The sequence below is a fragment of the Sminthopsis crassicaudata genome, chromosome 4 (assembly GCF_048593235.1).
Source record: "Sminthopsis crassicaudata isolate SCR6 chromosome 4, ASM4859323v1, whole genome shotgun sequence".
Taxonomy (NCBI): domain Eukaryota; kingdom Metazoa; phylum Chordata; class Mammalia; order Dasyuromorphia; family Dasyuridae; genus Sminthopsis; species Sminthopsis crassicaudata.
In genome coordinates this window covers 344,664,697-344,686,601 of record NC_133620.1, presented here as the reverse complement: position 1 = coordinate 344,686,601, position 21,905 = coordinate 344,664,697, and the positions used below count along the sequence as shown (strand labels likewise).

Here is a 21,905-nt window from a genome sequence, read left to right as displayed (position 1 = left end):
TCCTACTCCGTGAGAGCTGGACAAAGATACTCAGTGGGTTGTGCTGAGGGTGTCCTTCAGGTTAGTGCTCTATACTGATCAAGGATGTGGAAGGCGTCAAGTTGCTGATCTCCAAATATGGGAATAACACTGTGGGTTACTAACTGCTGCAATTAGGCAGTTGGCCACTTAATTATACAATAAGGAGTTCCACTAGGGTTAAGCATCTGGGTCTGCATAGGCGACATTCTCTGATGCTCTCCAAGCACTTTCACTTTTTTTTTTTTTTTTTTTTTCTGAGACTGGGGTTAAGTGACTTGCCCAGGGTCACACAGCTAGGAAGTGTTAAGTGTCTGAGACCAGATTTGAACTCGGGTCTTTCTGAATTCAAGGCTGGTGCTCTATCCACTGCGCCACCTAGCTGCCCCCCTCCAAGCATTTTCTAATCATGTTCTTATTCCTGCCCAAAGCATATCAGAGGAGAGGGAAGAGGAGGGGGAAAGAATTCCTTACCCATCCATTTCCTTAACTATCTTCCCCCTACCTTTGTGGAACAGGTGAAACTTTGAAGCAGGGGGAGATCACTTGGGCTGGTTTAAGAAAACAGAGATAAAGCCAAAATAACTTCTGGTGTTCAAGTATTTAAACCAAAGTAGGGCCCAAATATTAAGCAGGGAAGGGGACATGGTGTTATGTGTGGGAAGGATGGACAGCTGTAATATCAAATACAGCTTTAACCAGGAAAGCCCTGAAGGCAGAGACTTTGAAACAAATAGAAGCTTTTAATCCCCTGTAAAAGAGCATAGCATGGTGTGTTAGAAGGGAGGAGGTACTCAAATAACTGGGCATCCAACAAGTTCAATTGCCCTTGAGTCATATCAGGCTTCTGCTATGTGTGGGGATAACTGTGAAAGACGCCTCCCTCACCTTAAGAGAACTGACAGAAGCTGGATTGCTGGTCCCTGTACTGACACAGATGCTGTTTCTTGGCGTCATTCCCCCCTCTAGAGGTGTCTAAGTAAAGCTGCCATTCCCATGGGGAGAGATGTATCTGCTGTATCACTTTCTTGAATCTTGGTGTTGGAAAGTTCAAACTAAGCAAGAACTCACTTTGAACTCTTCCCCCAATAAGTGGTCAACCAGTGTCTGTCTGAAGATTTTCTGCTCTACTTTAAACTGTTTTCTACCCTCCTGGCAATAAGCCAGGAGACAAATAATTGGCTGAAAAGGTCCAAAGAACAGTCCATTCTTCTCCCTCAGTCAAACTCCTAGCACCCACAAATTGACTACCTTCCCATGTTTTATACACTTGTCCTGTGAGGAGGCTGGAGGCATGTCTCCTCTTGCTAATCTTGGTGACTGATTCTATCTCCCTTTTGTTCTCATGTTGTCAGTTGATGAACCCTCTTCTGACTAGATAGACCCAGGCCACTTGATTTCTTTTCCTTCCACCCAAACTTGGTTTTCTCAGTGTGGACCTTCCCACTGGGATCCAGAGGGTAGCCTCAGCTGGGACCTTCTGTACTTTGAAGTAGCATGGAAGTAAACATGTTAATAAGACAGCATGGCCTCTGGAGGGGGCTCAGGCCCAAGTTTATCTCTACTGGGACCATGACACTGCATAAAACCTGTTGATCAGATTGCCAGGGAAGCCTATTTATAGCCGCAGCTGCTCCTGAACAGCCAGCTTTGGCAAAAAGGGGGGCATCTCAGAGCAGAGATGATAATGTAGTGTGAGACCAGTATTGCTTGGCCACCCACTTTCATAAACTGGGCCCACTACAGCATGGCAAGGGAGACTTTCCCTTTCACTTCTTCTACTTTGCGCTCACTTCGCCTGCAGCAAGAATGGCTAGAATGGGAAGATCGGCGCCGGGCAGCTGCCTGGCAGCGCTATAACCGAAGGTGCCCCCCAAGCACCCGGACCCAACTTATGCGGACTCCCTGCTATTGCCGTGATCCAGCCGTCCATAATGCCCTGTTTGTGGGTGATCTACAAAAGATCCAGGCCCTATTCCAGAATGAAGCAACAGCCAACATGATTGTGGAGACTGTCAGTGACCAGCTGGCATGGTCAGCTGAATTGGGTAAGGCTCTTCAAGAAGGTACTTAAGTGGGTGGAAAGAAGAAAATGAAAAGAATGACAGTGGGTGAGAATTTTAGATGCCATCCCATACCCACTGATAGTATTGACACTAAGATGGATTACATTCTCCATTGGGAGAAAAGTATCAAAATTTTTAGGACATACCCATTCAGCTTATTTGTCTACACTTTTTTTTTTGGTAGCGGAACAACAAAACCTGTAACATCTTGACTAATGTCCAGTGTTTCTTCCAGTATCTAGAGGATTTTCCTAGGCATCTTGGTAGATGTTCTGCCCTGTACACTTAATAGTCCTGTTCTCATGATCTTTTCTGCCCCTCCCAGTTTTGTCTTTTCTGCTCATCACCCTATTTAATAAAATGTATCTCTTGCTTTCCCCTCCCCCAGGCCTCTGGGTACTAACCCCAAGGACCAAGCAGATGACCCCATTACAAATTCTGGCAGCCCGAGGCTACACCAACTGTGTCCGCCACCTGATCCTCCAAGGTGCTGATCCGGATGCTCGAATTGGGGGGCAGACAGCCTTGCATAAGGCCTGTGCCCAGGCCCAGCCAGACTGTGTAAGGTTGCTGCTTGACTTTGGAGCCAATGCTAATGTGTTCTCAGAGGAAGGCATGGCCCCCCTCCACCTCTGTACTACCCCTGAGTCTTTACGGTAGGTTCCTTTGGGGGCTGAGATGTCACTTGGCATCAGATAGTTGGATAGTTATTCATAGTTTTATGGGTTTGTTTTTTTAATTTCAGTTCCCTACTAGATTAAAAGACTCCATGTGGGCAGGGACTGTGTCTTTATCTTTGTATACATATCCCAGTGCCTTGAAGAAAAAAAGGCAAGAGATGCCCATAGATAATTATAAGATGGGGAGGGAATGCTGGCTAAGGAGAATTAGGGAAACTTTCTGAAATGGGGATGTCTAGAACAGACTTGGAGGCCAAGGGAATCCCTGCTTGAAAGGATGCTAATGAGCTTCCATGTCTACTATACTTTGTAGTTCTAAAACGAGTTGGATGAGTCCAAGGGGCTAGGGCTTCGGACAGGGAGATGATTCTGGTTTTCACCATCATATCCTCAGATGTGCTCAATTATTGCTAGAAATGGGAGCATCCGTGAACTTGGCCTCGAGAGAAAGTAAGGTCACACCACTGCATGTGGCTGCTGGTCGGGGCTTAGAAGAACATGTAGCCTTGTACCTGCAGCACGGGGCTGATGTGGCCTTACGTACAGGCCAAGGTGAGACTGCCCTCAACTCAGCCTGTGCTGGGGCCGAAGGGCCAGGACGACAGCACGAGGGGGTGGTCCAGCGGCTCCTGGAGGCGGGGGCAGATCCCCAGGCAGCCGGCCGGAAGCGCCACACACCACTGCACAATGCCTGTGTCAATGGGTGCGGGCGGCTGGCAGAACTGTTGCTGCACCATGGGGCAAAGGCTGATGCTCCCAATGGGGCTGGACACACACCCATGGACTGTGCTCTACAAGCAGCTGAGGACGTCCCTGACTGGAAGCCTGAGGTCCTCATCTCTGCTCTGCTGGACTATGGGGCTCAGCCTATCCGCCCAGAGGTAATGGAAAACAAAGGAAGTTAAGGAGAGGAGGGGCAAAGGTCTGGACTGGGAGTGCAGGAGAGCAGTAGAGTGTAAGGGTGAGGCTAGATTTTTACCTTTAGGGGCAGATATTGTCTAGAAGAAGGGAAGGACAAAAGAAAAGAGAAGTGTTCTAGATTATTCTACTGCCTAGGCCTTTGATGATGGCTTCTTAACTCTTAGGCTTTTCTAACTCCTAGTTACAAGTTAACAAGCCTAATTTAGGGTGGAAATAAAGAGTTAGATATTAATTATTTATAGGGTCCAGTGGATAAGGAATAGGGAAAGTAGCTAGAAGCTAGAAAGTTGGGGAATATGCCTTAGTAGAAAAGTAAACTGGCATGGAAAAGGGAAGGAGAAAGACCTAATCATAACCTACATCCTCCCCACCTAGCCCTTAAAATAAGGTGGGAATAGGCTTCAGGAGATGTGATCTTACTCACCTGGGTCTGGGGTAAGGGGAAGATGAGCACTGCTCCCTTCTAATGTTCTGTCCTTTCCCTTGCCCTCCTCCCACAGATGTTGAAGCTGTGTGCTTCATCTCCACAAGCCCTGGAAGTACTGCTCAATGCCTACCCTTGTGTCCCACCTAGTGAAACCTGGATTGAGGCTGTGTCCCCAGAGCTGTGGCAGGTATGTCATAACAGTATGTCTGTCCTGTGGGAAGAAATGGAGACCTTGACAACCCACCCACCCCAACTCCTAAGAGAGGAGACACAGGTCTCTGACCATCATTGAGTAAAGACAGGGAGAAGAGCTAGCAAGTGGTATTAACCATATTAAGGCTAGTGGAAAGGAAATGTGGAGGTGTGTTGGAAAAGGAGAATCTGGTCAGAAAAAATACAAGTGTGAAGAATTGCCTATAAGAAGCATCCCAGACATGCATCCTAAGCCTAAACAAAAAAACCACCTGTCCCTCTCCTCTATCAGTGTTCTCTTTTGTATCTATTGTTCAGATACATTTCGTTAGGGGCCTCTGGGAATGGGAGTGGGCAGTGCCCATCTCTCCCTCTAACCTAGACTGTCCCCAACTAGAACTGTGAGACAAGAATGCTTTGTGAATGAACTTTCTCTCCTGGCTTAGGAGCATGAAGCTTTCTACAACTCAGCCTTCCAAATGGCAAACCAGCCACGTCGGCTGCAGCACCTGGCGAGACATGCCCTCCGGAGCTACCTCAGAAATCGATGTCGCCTTGCTGTATCCCAACTTCCACTGCCCCCTGCCCTGAAGGACTACGTACTCCTTCGAATTGAGGGAAGCATTCAGTGATCTTAAGTTGGGGAAAGTGATCCATATCTGGGTCTTTTTTATGGCTGTACTACCCTTTCCCTTAGAAGAAGGTGGTCTTGGAGAGCAGTGGTTCTCAGCCTTTTTAAGTTCATGGGACACCATAGAAAATCTCTCCTTCACCCCTCACTGGAAAAAAAAAAAGCCACAATTAAAGGGAAAGATGCTCAACAGATTTTATTAAAGGTGAGCAGATAACATGAGAAACCTAAGTAGGCATGTTGTGATAACAAGAATCCCTCCTCCCAGAATGCCTGGAGGATTCTCAAAGTTGACCATTTGTCAAGACAGAACCAGGACTGGTAGACCAGTGAGAAGTGAGAGGTGGGAATCTTAGGGCTTGATTCTTAAATCACAAGGCATTACTTTGGGTTAGCCCCTTGAAGTATTCCCTGCCCCCTGACACCTTGTAGGTATAGGCAGTTGAGAAACAAATGCCTTTGCTTTTTCTTGGCCTCTTACAGTTCTCTTGGGTCCCAGTCAAGGCACATGGCTTCCAGTAGCAGCCTAGCCTGCTATCCCATTCTGGACAAGTATAAGAGATGCTTTAGCCTGGGACCCGTGTCTGGGGAGATTAGGATCCAGAAACCCATAGAAGGGAATGAATGAATTGATGGAGTGACTGCCCATTTCCTCCTCCTCCCCTCCAGGCCAAATCCCCAAAGTGCCCCCTAACTTTGATGAGGTTAGGGAACCAAATGATTCGGTTAGCATCAGTGGAGAGAGTTGTGGGAACTCCTCTTTGGTTGACGTAGGTCCAATGTGACAATTCACGAACCCAAAAAGTTTGGATGGCAAAAGGGAAGTTTTATTGGCACTGAGAAGCCAGCTTTTGCTAGGAAGACTTCCTAGTGACAAAGTCCTGGCCGAGACAAAAAGGTCCTAGCAGAGAAATCCTGACAGATAACAAAAGGTTTATCGTGAGAAGAAAATGTCTCTTCACAGTAGGCAAGGGTCCTGGTAGATAGCTGTGCCAAAGGGAGAGAGGTCCCTTGGCATGGCATGATTCCTACTTCAGGCTTCTGCAAAGAAATGAGCCCCAAATTGCTTTTATAGGAAATCTGAGACTGTAGTTTCAATTGAATGAAATTACATCAATGTTACCACTGCCCCCAGGCCTAGATTTTCAATTAAGAGATAAATTCAAGCTAAGTAGGAGTGCTTCTGGACTGATTTTCAGCTCAATAAAGGGTGCAGTTACTCCACAGAGATATCAGGTCCAGATCTGCATCTAAATGAGGCCACTTAAGTTCCAGCTAAGAGTGGTCCTGGGCCAATCTTAAAGAAACCACTTAACTGAAGGGTGGGTCCCTGTCAGGAGAGTTTCAGCGCTCACCCCAAAAGTCAAGGACAGTGTCAGGGTTCACCCCCCCTTCAGCTTTGCTTGTTTCCTGTCTCTCGGAGGATACTTGGTGAGTGCCGGCCAGCAGCGTTCATCAAAGCTTCAGCTGATATGGGTGAATCGCCAGTGACCATGCACCAACTGGCCTCGTGGGCTTTGAGGGAAGTGGAGATTACAGCAGGAAACCGAGCTGGCCGTGGCCACAACATCAAACCCTCGGGAAGGTTAAGTCTCAGGAAATTTTGAAATTGACTTGGGCCTCAGTTTCCCATTGGTAAAATGAAGGGATGCTATTATTTAGACAGGTCCCTCATAGCGCTCGATCCTTTGAGCCCGAAGCCAGCTGAGGGACTCTGGGTAGCCACTCTCCCCTTTCAGGGCCACGCGAGGATTAGAGGAATGCTGCCCTTACAGGTGATAAAACCGAAGAGGGGCAGAACTGCTTCTGGCGGCTCTCGTCCGAAGAACCTTCGTCGCCGCCCCGCCTCTCGCTGCCGGTCACGCCCCCTGGAGGATGCCGCCCCCTGTCGTCCGCAACTTCCCCGGAAGTTGGGTTTTCAAATGGACCTAGTTAGAGCGTCTCCCGTCCGCGGCAACGGCCGCGGGGAAGAGGGAGGAGGTGGGACTTCCCGTCTCGTGTACAAGTAGCTTCCGGCGCGAGCCGGAAGACCCGGTCCTGAAAGGAATCAGGGGCTGCCGGTGGGCCCCCCGCCCCACCTCCCCCGGACGGGCAGGTGAGATCCGGGACTATCCCGGCGCATCCAGGACGCCTGGACAAGTTAGGTGAGGGCCCTAGGGGAGTCGCCATCTGGCTGGCCTCCCTACCCCGATGCCGGGCGTCCCGTACCCTAATTCAGTCGGCATCCTCCGTTTCCCAGGACCCCTCGCGGCCACCCCTCGGCCCCTCCCTCCGGCCCTGGCCCCGCCCCAGTTTGCGGGAGGGGGTGGTGGGGCGTGACCTCTGACCCCGCCCCGGGAGCATCCCCTAGGCTGGGACGCCGGTCCGATTTGGGGCCTGGAAGCGGGCCCCTCCCCCGCCTAATCCAATACCCGCGGGAGCCAGCCGGAGACTGTCTCGGGGCAGTCCCTTTGGGGGGGCAGAGGGTCGAGTCGGAGCCTGTGGAGAAGAGAGGTGGGCAAGGAAGCCTCCTCCTCTGAGCCCCCTCCGTGCCTGACGCCGTCCGGGGACCCTGGTGGGGATGCCTGCCCTCGGGGAGCTTAGCCGGAGCTGGCGGGATGGCGGAGGGGCGGGCGCTAGGAGCCCCTGGGAGAGTAGAACTCGGGAGCCCCGTGGGCCGCGTTTTCGAGCGGCGGACAGACTAGGGGAATGCCCCGGGCGGGCAGGTCGGCCACACCTCGGGGCACGACTGGTGCTGGGGGGTTGGCCGCGGGCTGGGTCCGGTCCGCCCTCGTACTTCTGGGCTGAGACCGCGACAACTTTCCTATACCTGAAATGCCTGGCAGCCTCTGAGACAGTGTACCCCGCCCTTGGGGGCAAAGGGGAAGGGAAAGGTCAAGTTTGAGAAACTTCAGTGTTCCTCTAAGACTCGCACAAGTGCAGATCTGCCCGATCTCAGAACCTGGCATGGCCGCGGCCAGAGACCGTTTTTCCATCCTCCGATTTCATAGTGTTTTTGATGAGAGACCCCGAGGTTTGGGGGATTGTACTTCGGGTGTTTGGAAGTTTGAGGTACACCTGGGGGACAGGTTTTATTCTTGGCCATAGGGGATTCTCCCTCTTTGATACACCAGAATCCAATTTTCTTTGAGTTGGGAGGTTAAGGCAAAAGCAGACCACCACGGTTGCCCTGTCCTGGCCCCAGCTAATACTCTGCTCCTTGTGCCCCTGCAGCTCAGACCCAGTGAGAATTCCAGCCATGGAACCCCCTGATACCACCCTCATTGAAGGCGTGGGCAATGAGGTGACGGTGGTGGTGGGTGTGGTGGTGCTGGTGCTGGCCCTCATACTGGCCTGGCTCTCCACCTACGTGGCAGATGCTGGCAGTAGTCAGCTCCTGGGCACCATTGTGGCAGCTGGTGACACCTCTGTGCTCCGTCTTGGTCACGTGGAACACCTGGTCGGAGGGCCGGGCACCTCGGAACCAGCTGAGCCCACCCATCTTGAAGAGGGTACTGAGGAGAAAGCTGAGGAGGAAGGGGGGGGGGACTCCGCAGGTGAGCCTGGTGCTGGGGGCGGGGGTGAGCCAGGCCTCGACCACCTGCTTGACATACAGGGGCTACCTAACCGGGCTGCTAGTGGTGAGGGCAGCAGACCAGAAGCTTCCCTGAGGTGTGAGGGTAGCACCCACCTTCTCCCTAACACTGACCTCATCAACGTTCGGCTCAAATTCCTCAATGACACAGAGGAGTTGGCTGTGGCCAGGCCTGAGGACACCGTGGGCACCCTGAAGAGGTAAGCAAGGGGGGAGGTGGGTTCCTGGTCCTTAGGTAGGAAGGCTGGTGCAGGCCAGCACCCCTGAGAGGTCTCTGGGAATGTGCAATTAAGCTATTTTCCCTAAATTTGCCTGCTTTTTTTTTTGCCTCCCAACTCTGTTCATCATTCTGATTTTTGTCTCCTGTTTTCATAGCAAATACTTTCCCGGGCAGGAGAGTCAGATGAAACTGATTTACCAAGGCCGCTTGCTGCAGGATCCAGCCCGAACCCTTCGCTCCCTAAACATCACTGACAACTGTGTAATCCATTGTCATCGCTCCCCCCCAGGGCCAGCAACCTCTGGCCCCTCCGCACTGCCCACCTCTCCCACCACAGAGCCGCCCGGGCTCAGCGTCAATGTGGGCAGCCTCATGGTGCCTGTATTTGTGGTGCTGCTGGGCGTAGTCTGGTACTTCCGTATCAACTATCGACAATTCTTCACAGCACCTGCCACTGTTTCTTTGGTAGGAGTCACTGTCTTCTTCAGCTTCCTCGTTTTTGGGATGTATGGACGATAAAGACGTCGTGGGGGTGGGAAGAATATCAGTCTTCCTTCCCCTTCCTGTTTCCCTGCCCAGAGTTGGGTGCCAAGGAACCCAGGGCCAGTGGTGGTTAGTTAAAGGGATGTGGGCTTTCCATGGGAGGTAGGCACGTAGCCTCTTCCATGCCCTCAACTCTACCCCCAAGCAGGGTGACCATGCCCCTTCCCCTGCCCATTAACAACTCTCAGGTAGAAATGAGGACTCTTTTTTCCCCCCCTTCCCCCATAGACATTCCCAATTGCCAGTGTGATTGCCCTCCCCTTGGGTGGGTTGTGATGGTGGTCCCACTTGGCAGAGGTACAGGCTTTTAGGTGACCCTAGAATAAAGAGAAGGGCCCCTTGCCATTTATCCCCATCTCATTTGTGTGCCACCAACTCTCCACACACTGGAGCTTCTGGCCTGTCCAGCTTCCTGCATGGCAGCTCTCTATATTGGGCAGCCAGCTAGGGGAGTACAGCAGTATCCACAGCATGCTTCTGCCAGGGGCAAACAAGGCCCCTGTGCTTAGTCATCAGCCAAATTAAGCCTCTTGTTTCTGTGGACAAGGCAATGGTTATTTTATAAGATGACCAAATCTAGTCTGTTTCAGGAAAAGGGGGTGGGCAGAGCCAAGGTGTCTCCCTGGATCAGGTCGTCTTCTCAAAACCTTGGCCCTTGAGTAGTGGTAGTAGGATGGTTCTTATGTTCTGGAATTTCCAAGGTTCTCCCCTTTTCTAGAGCACTTTGCTTGCTTTTTTTTTTTTTTTTTTTTTTTTTTTAAACAAAGCCCTTTACAGTTAAGACAGAACTCTGGGAGTCAGAAGTGAGACCCTAGGATCAAGAAGTACAGGAATAGGGCTAGGATTGCTACTGCCTCAAATCCAAGGCCAGGACACCATGAAGAAATGTCTGCACTATCATGCCCTCTGTGATTGAAAAAACTTTGCCCTCGTGGCATGGAGACTTATGCTCCCGTGGCTCCTGACTCGATGGCCACTGCCTGTGATTGAATAAAGTTTTACTTCTGTGGCCAGTCCTGGTCACTCAAAGTTGCCTCTAAGCTTTCATTTGGTTAACAAGCAGGTCAATCTCTATCCCTTCCCCAAAGTGACTGTGGAAGATGAAACATAATTAACAACAGGAAAATGCAATTTATTTACACCAGCAGCCATGGGGGACGGGGAGTACACAGCGTTTACAAAGTTAGCTACCTGTACAAGATGGATTACATATGCAAAAATAAAATTTCAAAACCACAGGACAGCAACACCCCATTCCCTCCCAATGGCCCCAGCATGCATTAATGCCAGGCAGGTGGCCCCTGGGCATGCAGGAAGGAGTGATGCATGGAAGGAGAAAAGCCACCAGCCACAAAAAAAGGGAAAAAAAACACCAGAACCCCCACACACATACTTAAGACACATGATAGGCTACAGGGTGGACAATACAGCTAGCTGGGAACTGGGGGATGGATGGGAAGCAAAATCCACATAGCCTGTTTACTAGAGAAAGGAGAAAAAGAGGCCTGGAAAGCTCCTAACCCAACAATTAAAGGGCAATTAAACCCTCTTTCCCCAAAGGGAAAGAAATTGTTCCCTAAAGATCCTAGGTGGGTCAGGTTCATCTCATATAGCCCAGTAGAGTGGGGCTGCCCTGAGTGGTGAACTGAAGAAAGTTGGGCAAAATCAACACTGGGAAATCTCCAAACTGCTTCTTAGCTCTCCCTCTTCAAACAAGAAGGAACCACCTGGTCCTCAACATAGCAAAGGGAATATCACTGGACCCTGGATACTATAGCCACCTCTAGAGAGGATGAAGGTTCCATGTCTTCACCCCCACCCCCAGCAAACACAAGTTTGTCCTTTCCCCTCCAATACCAACCTGCTTCCAAGACATGATTTGGAAGGGCTAAGGGGAACTGGGTTCCCTCCTATTGAAAGAGATATGGAAAATAAAAGAGCAGGGATTGCCCTGGGCCCAGCCTCTACTCTAGCTCACGCTCGGGTTTGGCTTTATTTCTTTAAAAAACAAAACAAAATTCTTGGGTTAAAACCAATCTGTAAGCAGGTCCAGCCAAGAAGTTGGAAATGGTGGCTAGGAATGGGGCGGGGGATGATCCTCAACCTGCTACTTATGCTAGCTATCCAGGACCCACCCACATTTGTTAATCCAATGGTGGTTTCTAGTAGGCCAGATCAGTGATGGATTCCCACATCCTGGGAAGAAAAAATGTTGTCTATATTGTCCATTTCAAGACTAGTGTTCGTCCCACCAGCTTTCAAAATTAGTATGAATCCCAAACCTCCCCACCCCCGACTGTTTAGTCTGGCTGGTAGGGTAGAAAGAGGAAAGTACTTTCATCCCAACTTTGTAGGATGTAATGGGCAATATCTGGCCTAATCTCTTTTTCCTCTGGTAAAAACCTATGGGTATCATGTTTTCCTCTGATAAAAACCTCTTCCCACCCACTATAAGATCAGGATTCTTTCTAGAATGTCAGACTACAAATCCAGAATAAATAACTTGAGAGGGAAAAAGCTAAGGAGAAAGGGGCAAGAGATGAACTAAAGCACATAGGAGTGAAAGAGGGCAGCAAGCAGCAAATAAGGACTTGGGGAGTCCTATCAGGACAAAAGGATAAGCAGGAGGAACTTGGGGCCACCCTGAGGGTGAAGCTGGGCCCTTTCCCAGGGCAGGGGATGAGGTAAGAAAACATTTCAAATAAAGCAGCACCGTTCCCACTTACTTTGGGGCCCTGTCCCCCAAGGGTTCTGGGATTTGAGGAAAGAGGAAAAGGAAAGTTCTGATAATAAGCAGCTCTCCCTTCATCTCCTCTCCTTTCCCATTCCCTGAAGCCAAAGGTTTCTGGCAACCCCTCCTGGCTCTCCAAAAGAAGGGTGCCTCCCACAGCTGGGGATATTGAGAAGATACTGAGAAGAAAGGTGGAGAGGGGGACCAGTTTAAACTTCCCCAAGACAGGAATACTCTGTGCCACCCACCCAATCCAGGAAGAGGGGTTACTAGTCAGGACTCTGAAAACGGGCAGCAGAGTAGCGCTCAGCCACAAGCACCAAACCCATTCACATTGCAGAAGGCAGACTGGGGCCTCTCTGGGGCTCAGTTCCCAATGTACAGTCCCCTGGATAGCCACAATGCGTCTTCCAAAGGATTTCAATCCCTGGAGTGAAAGGCAGGCAGTGTATGCATCCTAGCATGGTATCCAAGTCTGGCCCCCTCTCCTTTCAATCCCAGCTGGACATCCAGGAAATCACAGAATAAATAGAAAAACACTCCCCTGAAAAACTTGTTCAAGGCAGAGTATGTCCAGGTCTGAGTCCTGCACGCCTGAGGATCGTGCACAGTCAATAGGGTTCTGCCATCATGCTATGGTTCAAACCAGGGTCAAGGCTGGTGTGACCTCTCTTCCCATACTTCAAACCCCAAATCCCTGGCTTTTGCTGAAGGCTGCCACCCGTCAACCAGAATTGGGGACAAGGGAGGATTGGCCCAGACAAGGCAACACCCTTGAGCCTCTGGTCAGTTGATGTCATCATAGATGCTTGGTGTGGGGGGCGCAGGGGGCTTTGGCTTCTTCTTCTTGTTGGAGCTGAGGCCTGGAGCTGCCCCCACCAGACTCAGGTGGGGTTTCTTTTTCTTGGTCTTCCTTGATTCAGAGTTATTAGTGCCTGAGGAGGAAAGCACAGGGAATGAATCTGGGGAAGGCTACTTGAAACTGCCTCATTATTTAATCCATATGGCAAACAGTTCTATACTTCTCCCTGATTGGGTCACCAACACTTGACCCTTTAGTTTTATTTTTTGACAGTGTGCTGGCCACATAAAACGAAGAATTCTTTACTGCCTCCCCACCAGTTTCTCCCACTCCCAGCCCAGTTCTCACTCGTCTTGGAAGAAGCAGAGTCAGAGGGTGAGAGATCAGAGGAGCCATCCCACTGTAGCCGGCTCATCAGGGCCTGGCTCTCAGCCACTTCAAAGCTGTCGTTCTCTACAGAGCCCTCTGCTTCAGGCAAAGGGCTGGAAGTGAGAGAGATATTAGGGACATTGGTCATCACCCAAAGTCACTCACCATCCACCCCAATCCCAATGTCCCTATAGAGTTAATGCTTACGCTGAGGGGCCCAGGAAATAGACACGCACAGTCCGTCTCTGCTCATCTGTGTGCTGGGGGCAGCGAAGGGACCTGTAAGAGAAAAGTCCATGACAGCTCAATCATGACCAGCAAACCCAGATACTTACATTCTTTGGGTCCCCTGAACATGTCCTTCCTCCCTCAATAAAGGAGCAGTTTGTTTAGAAATCTCTCATATTGTGCCATAAAGTATGAATAGTAAGGTTTTATCTACAATGGCAGAGCTATCTACTGTATCTCTGGGATCCCACACCAAAGGAGAAGGACTTATTCCTAGGGACATTTGAAACCCATAGCCCATCTTATAGGTTAAAAGAGAAGATAATGTAATTTAGCCTGGCCTTCTTTGGAGAACTGATGAGGAAATGCTCCACACACTTCTCATAGTTATCCTTCCCCCTTGCTTACCTTGTGCACATCTTCTTTGTGTGTTCGGAAATCACCCCACATTGCTGTAGAGGAACACAAAGCTAAGGTGAGGACAAGACAAATGCACACCATTTTAAATATTTCCTCCTCCCTAAATTCTAAATCCAACATCTTAAAATGACACAACCCCAACCCCCAACCCCCAACCTTTAAATCAAAATAGAAGAGGCTGCTAGACAGAAAGGACCACTGGAAGGTCATCCCGCCACTACATTGGGACTTCTTCCACAATTTTTCTTTCACTTCACACTTTCTCAGACCCAGATACCTCCCCTTCCTAGGGTCTCACTGTGGTAAGCAGGGTTCGAAGCTCCTCAGGACCTAGGGTTTCATAGTTGATCCCAGTAGAGTTACTGTACTGTGAAAAGATTTGAGAAAGTCAGTCATAAGGAAGACAGGGAGAACTGCTGAGGCACTAGTGAGCATAGATATCTCTCAAGTTACAAAGCTTTATAATCACAGTTTTTCAAATGAATCCTTTCAGCTGCACTCAAGAGGAAGCCAGATAGGATGACCCCAAACCACTCGCTGCTTCTGGCTATTAGACCATCAAACAATCTGCCCTAAAACAATAAATACCACATTCCCAACTTGGCGCAAGTGAATCCACATGGAGAAAAATTCACTCCACCCAAGGATGAAAAAATGCAGAGCAACTATCAGAAAGTGGATGAACCTACTTACCTTAAAAGGATCTGAATTGCTGCTAAGTTCCCCTGAAGAAGAAAAAAAAAAGAGGAGGGAGTTGATGTAGAGGTACAGGTGGATGGGCCTGTAAATAACCAGAAAGGATGTGGGGGTGACAGGTCACTGACTCTCTTCTCCCCAGAGTTACAGACTGAAGCTCTCCCAGTTCCCTGCAGCCACTTACCATTTTTGTGTTTTAATGACTTGGACCTTCGAGGGGAGTTGGGGTTCTGGAGAGAAAAGGGTTAATGTATAGTGGGACAAAGCAGCAGGAAAGGCAACCCCCCCACAATTCCCTTCCTCTCTGGGCCCTATTTTGCTACCCCACTGCCAGGTCAACCACAATACTGGTAGCTTAGACACCAAAGGCTCCTCGAGGATGCAGAAGAAAGTATATCTACTCTGGGTACCCCCCATTCCAATTCCTCTGTCTGTCCATTTCTCACCTTGTCTGATTTTCTCTTCTTTGCTATGAGGAAAAAAAGATGATGAATGCGATTACTTCAAGTATCCAAATCTAAAGTTCCACAAGGAAAAGTTTACCACACTATCCCCACTACAAAAAGTATGCGCTACCTCCCATCCCAAGATTTCCCCAGGCAGACTGACATTACCTTTCTTCTCCGAGCCATAGAACCAATCGTTGTCATTGATATCATCGTTGTCTTCCTGGTCACTCTCAGACTTGTTCATATTGTTGCTACTGGCGATCCTGCCCAGAGGAGATGAGAAGTAGTTATGGAGACATCTTTATGCCCCTCCCCTCCACCCAATAGTTGCCCCTTCTCTGGCCCACTGACCGACGGTTGGCAATGCGACTGCTATTCCGGCCCATGCCCAGACACTTCTCCAGGTGGGGAGCAAAGCGGGAAGCAGCAATGCTGCGGCTGCAGTTGGGGCAAACACATTCCTTGTTCTTCCACTGATTGTATACTTGCCCAAAAATATCCACTCCAGGCTGGTCTACAATCTCTGGGGAGGTAAGTGTTACAGAGATCAGGGTAAGGAGGATGATCCTTTAGACACTTTCAGTAATCAGCCAAAAGTTCACATACAACCCTCCCATGAACTATGACATGCATCACAGGAAGGGATAGATACATGGAACTGGGAGAGAAAGGGAGGGTCTGGCTCTTCCTATTATAGTCATAGTGTTGATAGCACAAGCAAAAAACTGTGGCTGAACCAAGACAAAGAATATACACATCCTTACACTGTTTACCTGCCTCCCCCACCCTAAATCCTCAAGTCAGCAAAACCAAGACTTTTTTTTTTTTTTTTTCATTTTAAGCATTAAATCTTTTCAATTTCCACCCAATTCCAGGTCTAGATAGAGCTAGTCCATAAGATCCAGCGCCATAATGACAATTAACCATAGAACCCAAGCCATAAAGCAGGGAAAATGACTTTCCACAAAAGTATGGAATCAGAAAATATACTTCTGAGATAGAATTTTATAATGTTCCACCATCCAAGTCTCACCAAAGTCCTTCATGCTGTCAGGGTCTGTGTCATCCAAAAAGAAGTAGCCACATTTGACAGCTCGGTGCACCTCAAAGCAGAGTCCTAAACAAGCATCTTCCACCAGGTCTGTATAAATCTCGTGAGCAATGGCCTGAGTCCCACAAAAGAAAGAGTGATTGCAGAGGCCCTTGTCACTTGAGCCTTATTCCTTAATGTCTCCCATAACTGCTTCATATGTAAGCATAAGAGGCTCATCCCCCATCTTGAATTCCCATTCTTTTCTTCTTTCTCAAGGTTTTTAGTTATGGCTTTCCCCAAAGAAGTGGTTATCCCATCCCAAATTCCTGGAGCCTAAGGTTGAGTTGAAAGGGATTTCAGAGATTCTCTAACCTATCCCTGGATCATTTTAATTCAACTTCATTTTTCAAAAAAAACTTAGTTATAGAAAATTGATGTGACCTGCCCAAGGTCACCCAGATAGAAAATGGCAAACTAAGGATTTGAACCCAAGCCTTTTTGGACTCCAAATCCTTTGGTGACTTTTCCCCAGCACCACCATGCCCAACTGTTTCTCTTTGCTGTTGCTATCAAATATAAATGCCTAGAGAACAAAGATGACCAAGAAACAGGTAGGAGAGTCCTCACCTCCAGCTTGCTGTTATCCAGGCCAGACAAAGACATTTCCTCCATTTTCATTTGCAAACTCTCTTGGAGAAGACGTTCTGACTGCTCATAGCACAGCAGGCGGCAACACAGCTGTACACATTGAGGAGTGGGGGAGGAAGGGTAGTTTAAGTCCAGAGCACCTCCACAAGGTCTTGCCTTCCATTTCCCAGATCCCTTTCTCCCCAAAATTTACTGATCTTTGAGTCTTCCACCTTGCTTAAGAATGTTTTTCCATAGGCCTTAAGCAATTTCAACTCTAAATCTGTTGGGGAGAGATGAGTGGGGGTTGGGGGACAGAAAATAATAGATTTCTAAATGTAACCCTTTCCACCCACATACCCATCTCATCCCCAGAGATGTCTGCTTTAGCATGGTGGCCACAGAAAGCCTGGAGCCTCGCTACTTTAGATAACTCCCCAGACCTAGACTTTCACTGAATTCTTACAGAAATTTAGAGGAGAAAGTATCTTAGGGATTGCTTCCTCCAAACATTTCACTTTACAAATTAAGAAATCGAAGCCCAGAATGGTTAAACGACTCACCCAAAGTCACAGTAACTGGCAGGACCCTGGGTCTCTCCTCATGAAAGAAAGCCAAAACCAAAGGAAGGAAGCTAACCTCATAAAAAGGCTAAGTTAGAGGAGCCCAACAGTCCGGATCCTTGCATCACAGTCCAGAGCAATGGATTTTGAATCACGGAACCAGGGTTCCAATCTTGGGGCTCCACCGCTTCGTACTCGTGACCTTGGGCAAATGACTTAACCTACTGACCTTCGGGCCTCCCTTTCCTGATCTGTAAAGCGAGGACGGTGGAATGCTGCTCTTAAATTCTTTCCAGCTCTAGGTCTAATATTCTGCATTCAGGCTCGGGAGCCCCCGGCCCTCTCCCCATCCGAGCGATCCCACGGCAGAAAACGATCTAGTTCACCGGTTCCCCTTTCCCTCCTCCCAAGTGTGGAGTCCTCAAAGGTGTCAAGGAGCCCCCGGACTTGTGGCGGGGATTTTGTTGCTTTTTTTAAAGAAGGCAGAACGGGGAACTTGGGGGACTTTAGTTTCTCGCAGCCTCCCCGATGCTGCATTGATACTGCATCACACTGCCTGGGGGATGGGGGGAGGGAGGAGCCCAGGACACACCGGCCCCATCACTACCCAGTTCTGGGAAGAAACTAGCCCCAGCCCCCCCCACTTCCCAGGCCAGGGCAGCCCCGCAGGAAGGGGTGCTGCGGGATGGCTATTGTCCTAGCCTCTCAAGGGAACCTGGTATTTCCTTCCAAACAAAGAGCAGCCCCTTCCTCGACCCCGGGGGCCTCCCCCACCCCAGGGCAAGCGCGGGGGGTGGGGTGGGGGATGAGGGCACGCCACACCCGGGACCGAGAAACACCCACTGCTTCCGGGACTTGGGGGAGGGGCGGGGAAGAGAACGCGGGCCCGGCGGCGGGTCATAGGGCGCGAGGGTCAAGGGTCAGGGGGCGGAGGCACGGGACCCCAGGCCCCGCCCCTCCCCCTCACTCACCCCGCCCGGGGGGCTGTGCCGGGGCCCCGGGGCCTCTCAGGGCCGCGTCCTCCGGCGGCGGCGACGGCGGCGGCTGCTGCTGCTGCTGCTGCTACTCCTCCGGGCACCCATGTCCGTCCGTACGTCCGCCCTCGCCTCACCTCCCGGAGCCGGGGGTCGAGCCGCCCCTCCCCCCCGCCGCCTCAGCGGGCGGCCATGGCCCCTTCCTTCCCCTCCCTCCTGGCCTCGCTGCCTCGTCACCGCCTCCTGTTCACCTCACCCCGCCCCTCCCCCTCCAACCTCCCCCCCGCCCCGGGACGATCCAGCCCGCCTCTCCCGGGCGGGGGGCGCGGCGCGAGGAGCCCAGAGCGCGCGCGCGAGGCAAGCCGGGCGCGCGCGCCACCCCGCCCCGCGCTCGGCCTCCCCGCAGCGGCCTCAACCCTTGGGCCCCTCCCCTTCTCCCGCTGTCCCCTCCCTCACTTCCTGTCCGCCTGCTCTCCCTTCCGCGCGCGCAGCGGCTGCTCGAGCTAGCGGGGTCCCAGCGCGTGCATCTGACCTGCGGGCCGCCGCTCAGCAGCATTGGCTATTGGGGGCGGGGATAGGTCGGGAGAGGCGGAGGGAGCGGAGAGGAGGGGCGCTACGCCGCGGCCGAACGTCCCGACGGCCGCACTTCCCCAGAGAGCATGGGGAGGAGAGGTGGGGCTTCGATTGTCCTCTCCCCGCCAATGAAAAGCACCCATCCTAACCTCCCGGCCAATGGGGGGGGGGCCGCATTGGGCGGAAGCAGTATTTAAAGCGGCGGTGCGTGGCGCGCTGAGAGGTGGATACTTTGTTGCAATCTCTGCTGGCTAACTGGGCAGGGAGCCGGTGGCGTTGGACTCGGGCTCCCGTTCCCCACCTTCACCTTCCCGCTCCACCCCCGCCCTGGGGACGCCTCCGGACCCGCACTCCCCGCCCTTTTCCCGGGGAAGCTCCGCCTTCCACAGTGCTGGCGGTACGTTCTGGGGAATGCCGCTGGCGTCGCTGGTTGCAACTGTCCCTGGGCGCCTGGGAGAGTCCCAAGGCTCCCGGCTGTAAGCTTAGGCGCTGCCCCCTGAAGTGCCCTCTTCCTCCACCCACTACGTGCCTTCCAGCCGGCCCCGCCCACTGTGCCATCTCTTCCTGATGAACCTCGTCCATTTGTGTCACCTAATCGAACTCCTTGTCCTAGTTCTCTAAAGGTCACACCATTTTTAGTATTTTTATTTTTAAAAATATTCAATGGTTATTGTCTTAATAATAATTCAACTTCCATATCCAAACGAATATTCTCTTACTGGTCGTTTCTAAAAATGTCTGCCTCCTGATTCCAATACCACTCCCGAAGGTGGGTAACTCATTTCATCATGGGACTTTCTGGAATCCTGACTGGTCATTGTGTTGTTCAGAGTTATTTGTCTTTAAATTTATTTATTTCAATGAAAGACCCTTTTTTCTGGTATGGTAGAAACTAGGCTAAGATCAACGTCTCACAGTCTGTATACCAAGATAAGATAGAAATGGGTTCATGATTTAGACATAAAAGATGATACTATGAGGAAATTAGAACAAGGGAGCAGTTTATGTGTCAGATCTTTGAAGAAGAGAAGAATTTATAACCCCCCCAAAAAAAATTGGAGAACATTATGAAATGCAAAATGAATAATTTTGATCACATTAAATTAAAAAGGTTTTGCACCAACAAAACCAATGAAGCCACGATTAGAAAGGAAGCAGAAAGATGGGAAACAATTTTTTTAAAATAACTAGTGTTTCTGATATAGAGAAAAATGAGTCAAATTCATAAGAATATAAATCATTCCCCATTGATAAATGGCTAAAGAATATAGACAATTTTCAAATTAAGAAAGTAAAGCCATTTATAACCATATGAAAAATGTTGTGAATGACTATTGATTAGAGAAAAGAAAATTAAAACTACTCTGAGGTACCACCTCACCTCTCACATTGGCTAAGACAGGAAAAAATAAATGCTGGAGGGGATATGGGAAAACTGGAACACTTAATGCATTGTTGGTGGAGCTGTGAACTGGATCCAGCCATTTTGTAGATTTGAAACTATGCCCAAAGGGCTGTAAAGCTGCATACTTTTTGATCCAGCAGTCTCACTACTGGGTCTGGATCCCCCCAAAAAAAAACAAAGGAGGGGAAAGGACTCACATATGCAAAAATGTTTTTATAGTGGTAAGGAATTGAAATTGAAATTGAATGGGAAATGAGCCCATCAATTGGAGAATGGATGAATAAGTTATGGTATGTGAATGTAATTGAATATTATTGTTCTATAAGAAATGATCAGCAGGCTAATTTCAGAAAAGACTTGTGTGAACTGAGGCTGAGTGAAGTGAGCAGAGCCAGGAGAACAGTTATAGCAAGATTGTATGATGATCACCTATGACAAACTTACCTGTTACAGTGTTACAGTGATCAAAACAATTCCAATAGATTTGAGATAGAAAATACCAAATCTGGCCTCAGACACTTGATCCTTACTAGCTGTGTGACCCTAGGTAAGTCACTTAACTCCAATTGCCTGCCTCAGCCAAAAAAAAAAAAAAAATGCCATTCACATTCAGAGAAAGAACTATGGAGACTTTTTTGTTTGTTTTCTTTCTTGTGAATTTTCCCTTTTTGTTCTGCTTTTTCTTTCATAACATGACTCATATGGAAATATGTAAAAAATGAACACACATATATAACCTATATGAGAATGATTGCTAGTGTGGGGAGGGAGGAAGAAGAAGGAAAAAAATTTTGAAATTCAGAATTGTATAAAAATGAATGTTGAATCATCCACAACTACTGGAAGGACTTATGATGAAAAATCCTATCCATACCTAGAAAAGAAACTGGTGACGTCTGAATACAGATTGAAAAATACTCTCTCTCTCTGTCTCTCTGTCTCTCTGTCTCTCTCTGTCTCTCTGTCTCTCTCTGTCTCTCTCTCTCTCTCTTTCTCTCTCTCTCTCTCTGTCTCTCTGTCTCTCTCTCTCTCTGTCTCTCTGTCTCTCTCTCTCTCTCTCTCTGTCTCTCTGTCTCTCTGTCTCTCTGTCTCTCTCTTTCTCTCTGTCTCTCTGTCTCTCTCTCTGTCTCTCTCTCTCTCTCTCTCTCTCTCTCTCTCTCTCTCTCTCTCTCTGTCTGTCTCTGTCTCTCTCTCTCTCTCCCTATGTCTGTCTCTCTCTGTCTCTGTGTCTCCTTTTAACTTAAATTTTTAAAAAGATGTTTATTTTCATAAGGTGAGAGATCTGTGTTTTCTTTCACAGCTTGACTTTTACAGAAATGTTTTGCATAATTTCACATGAGGTTTGGAAATAGAGAGGAAATGAAAGATCTATTTTTTCTTTCCTATTAAAAAGAAAAAAGAAAAACAAGCCCTTTCAACAAATATTTAACAAACATGTATAGACTGTTTTCATTCTCATACTGGCTATGTTAAAAAATAAGTTTCAATCTGCATCCCAAATATCACAACTTTCTCAGGAAATGAGTAGCATATTTCATATTCGTTCCTTTGGAAATATGATTGGTGATTTCATTGATCAGAATTCTTAAATCTCTCAAAGTCTCACGATATTGTTCATTTTATTAATTGTTCTGTTCTACTCATTTCACTCTGCTATCAGTTCCGATAAGATTTCCTATGAGTTTCTTTGCTAAGTCTCCATTTCATCATTTCATTCAGAACAATAAAATTCCATTATATTCATACATCATAATTTGTTCAGC

At 49.1% G+C, this 21,905-nt stretch overlaps 3 protein-coding genes across 6 annotated transcripts; 2 read left to right on the top strand and 1 right to left on the bottom strand.

The window, feature by feature from the left end:
• Positions 1-90: 90 nt before the first annotated feature.
• On the top strand, positions 91-5,127 carry ASB16 (ankyrin repeat and SOCS box containing 16). Its single transcript, XM_074261137.1, has 5 exons — positions 91-2,066; positions 2,473-2,740; positions 3,159-3,645; positions 4,186-4,299; positions 4,751-5,127. The coding sequence occupies exons 1-5, from the start codon at positions 1,766-1,768 to the stop codon at positions 4,934-4,936; spliced, it is 1,356 nt and encodes a 451-aa protein (XP_074117238.1). The 5' UTR covers positions 91-1,765; the 3' UTR covers positions 4,937-5,127.
• TMUB2 (transmembrane and ubiquitin like domain containing 2) lies at positions 5,111-10,301 on the top strand. Of its 3 annotated transcripts, none has more exons than XM_074261140.1 (3): positions 5,111-7,030; positions 8,149-8,709; positions 8,885-10,301. In XM_074261140.1, the coding sequence occupies exons 2-3, from the start codon at positions 8,174-8,176 to the stop codon at positions 9,246-9,248; spliced, it is 900 nt and encodes a 299-aa protein (XP_074117241.1). In that variant the 5' UTR covers positions 5,111-7,030; positions 8,149-8,173; the 3' UTR covers positions 9,249-10,301. The 3 variants fall into 3 exon arrangements, with proteins under 3 accessions (XP_074117241.1, XP_074117243.1, XP_074117244.1); XM_074261142.1 differs by having other exon boundaries at positions 6,904-7,079; XM_074261143.1 differs by lacking the exon at positions 5,111-7,030 and adding an exon at positions 7,108-7,428.
• An 82-nt stretch (positions 10,302-10,383) lies between these two features.
• Positions 10,384-18,348, bottom strand: ATXN7L3 (ataxin 7 like 3). 2 transcript variants are annotated; one of them, XM_074261139.1, is made up of 13 exons: positions 18,162-18,348; positions 16,628-16,738; positions 16,001-16,133; positions 15,319-15,490; positions 15,133-15,230; positions 14,965-14,987; positions 14,703-14,748; positions 14,516-14,547; positions 14,121-14,189; positions 13,811-13,854; positions 13,382-13,453; positions 13,154-13,287; positions 10,384-12,938 (listed from the first exon to the last, which is right to left on the bottom strand). In XM_074261139.1, the coding sequence occupies exons 2-13, from the start codon at positions 16,676-16,678 to the stop codon at positions 12,790-12,792; spliced, it is 1,023 nt and encodes a 340-aa protein (XP_074117240.1). In that variant the 5' UTR covers positions 16,679-16,738; positions 18,162-18,348; the 3' UTR covers positions 10,384-12,789. The 2 variants fall into 2 exon arrangements, with proteins under 2 accessions (XP_074117240.1, XP_074117239.1); XM_074261138.1 differs by lacking the exon at positions 18,162-18,348 and adding an exon at positions 17,191-18,037.
• Between the last annotated feature and the right edge of the window lie 3,557 nt (positions 18,349-21,905).

Bases quoted from the DNA above. Each gene is read 5' to 3' on its own strand.
- ASB16 (XM_074261137.1), top strand. From the start codon at position 1,766: ATGGCAAGGGAGACTTTCCCTTTCACTTCTTCTACTTTGCGCTCACTT. The intron at 2,067-2,472 runs GTAAGGCTCTTC...CCCCTCCCCCAG, and splicing joins GGCATGGTCAGCTGAATTGG to GCCTCTGGGTACTAACCCCA. The intron at 3,646-4,185 runs GTAATGGAAAAC...CTCCTCCCACAG, and splicing joins CTCAGCCTATCCGCCCAGAG to ATGTTGAAGCTGTGTGCTTC.
- TMUB2 (XM_074261140.1), top strand. From the start codon at position 8,174: ATGGAACCCCCTGATACCACCCTCATTGAAGGCGTGGGCAATGAGGTG. The intron at 8,710-8,884 runs GTAAGCAAGGGG...CTGTTTTCATAG, and splicing joins ACCGTGGGCACCCTGAAGAG to CAAATACTTTCCCGGGCAGG.
- ATXN7L3 (XM_074261139.1), bottom strand. From the start codon at position 16,678: ATGAAAATGGAGGAAATGTCTTTGTCTGGCCTGGATAACAGCAAGCTG. The intron at 16,134-16,627 runs GTGAGGACTCTC...TGTGGGACTCAG, and splicing joins TGGATAACAGCAAGCTGGAG to GCCATTGCTCACGAGATTTA. The intron at 13,454-13,810 runs GTAAGCAAGGGG...TTTCTCTTACAG, and splicing joins ACAAAGAAGATGTGCACAAG to GTCCCTTCGCTGCCCCCAGC.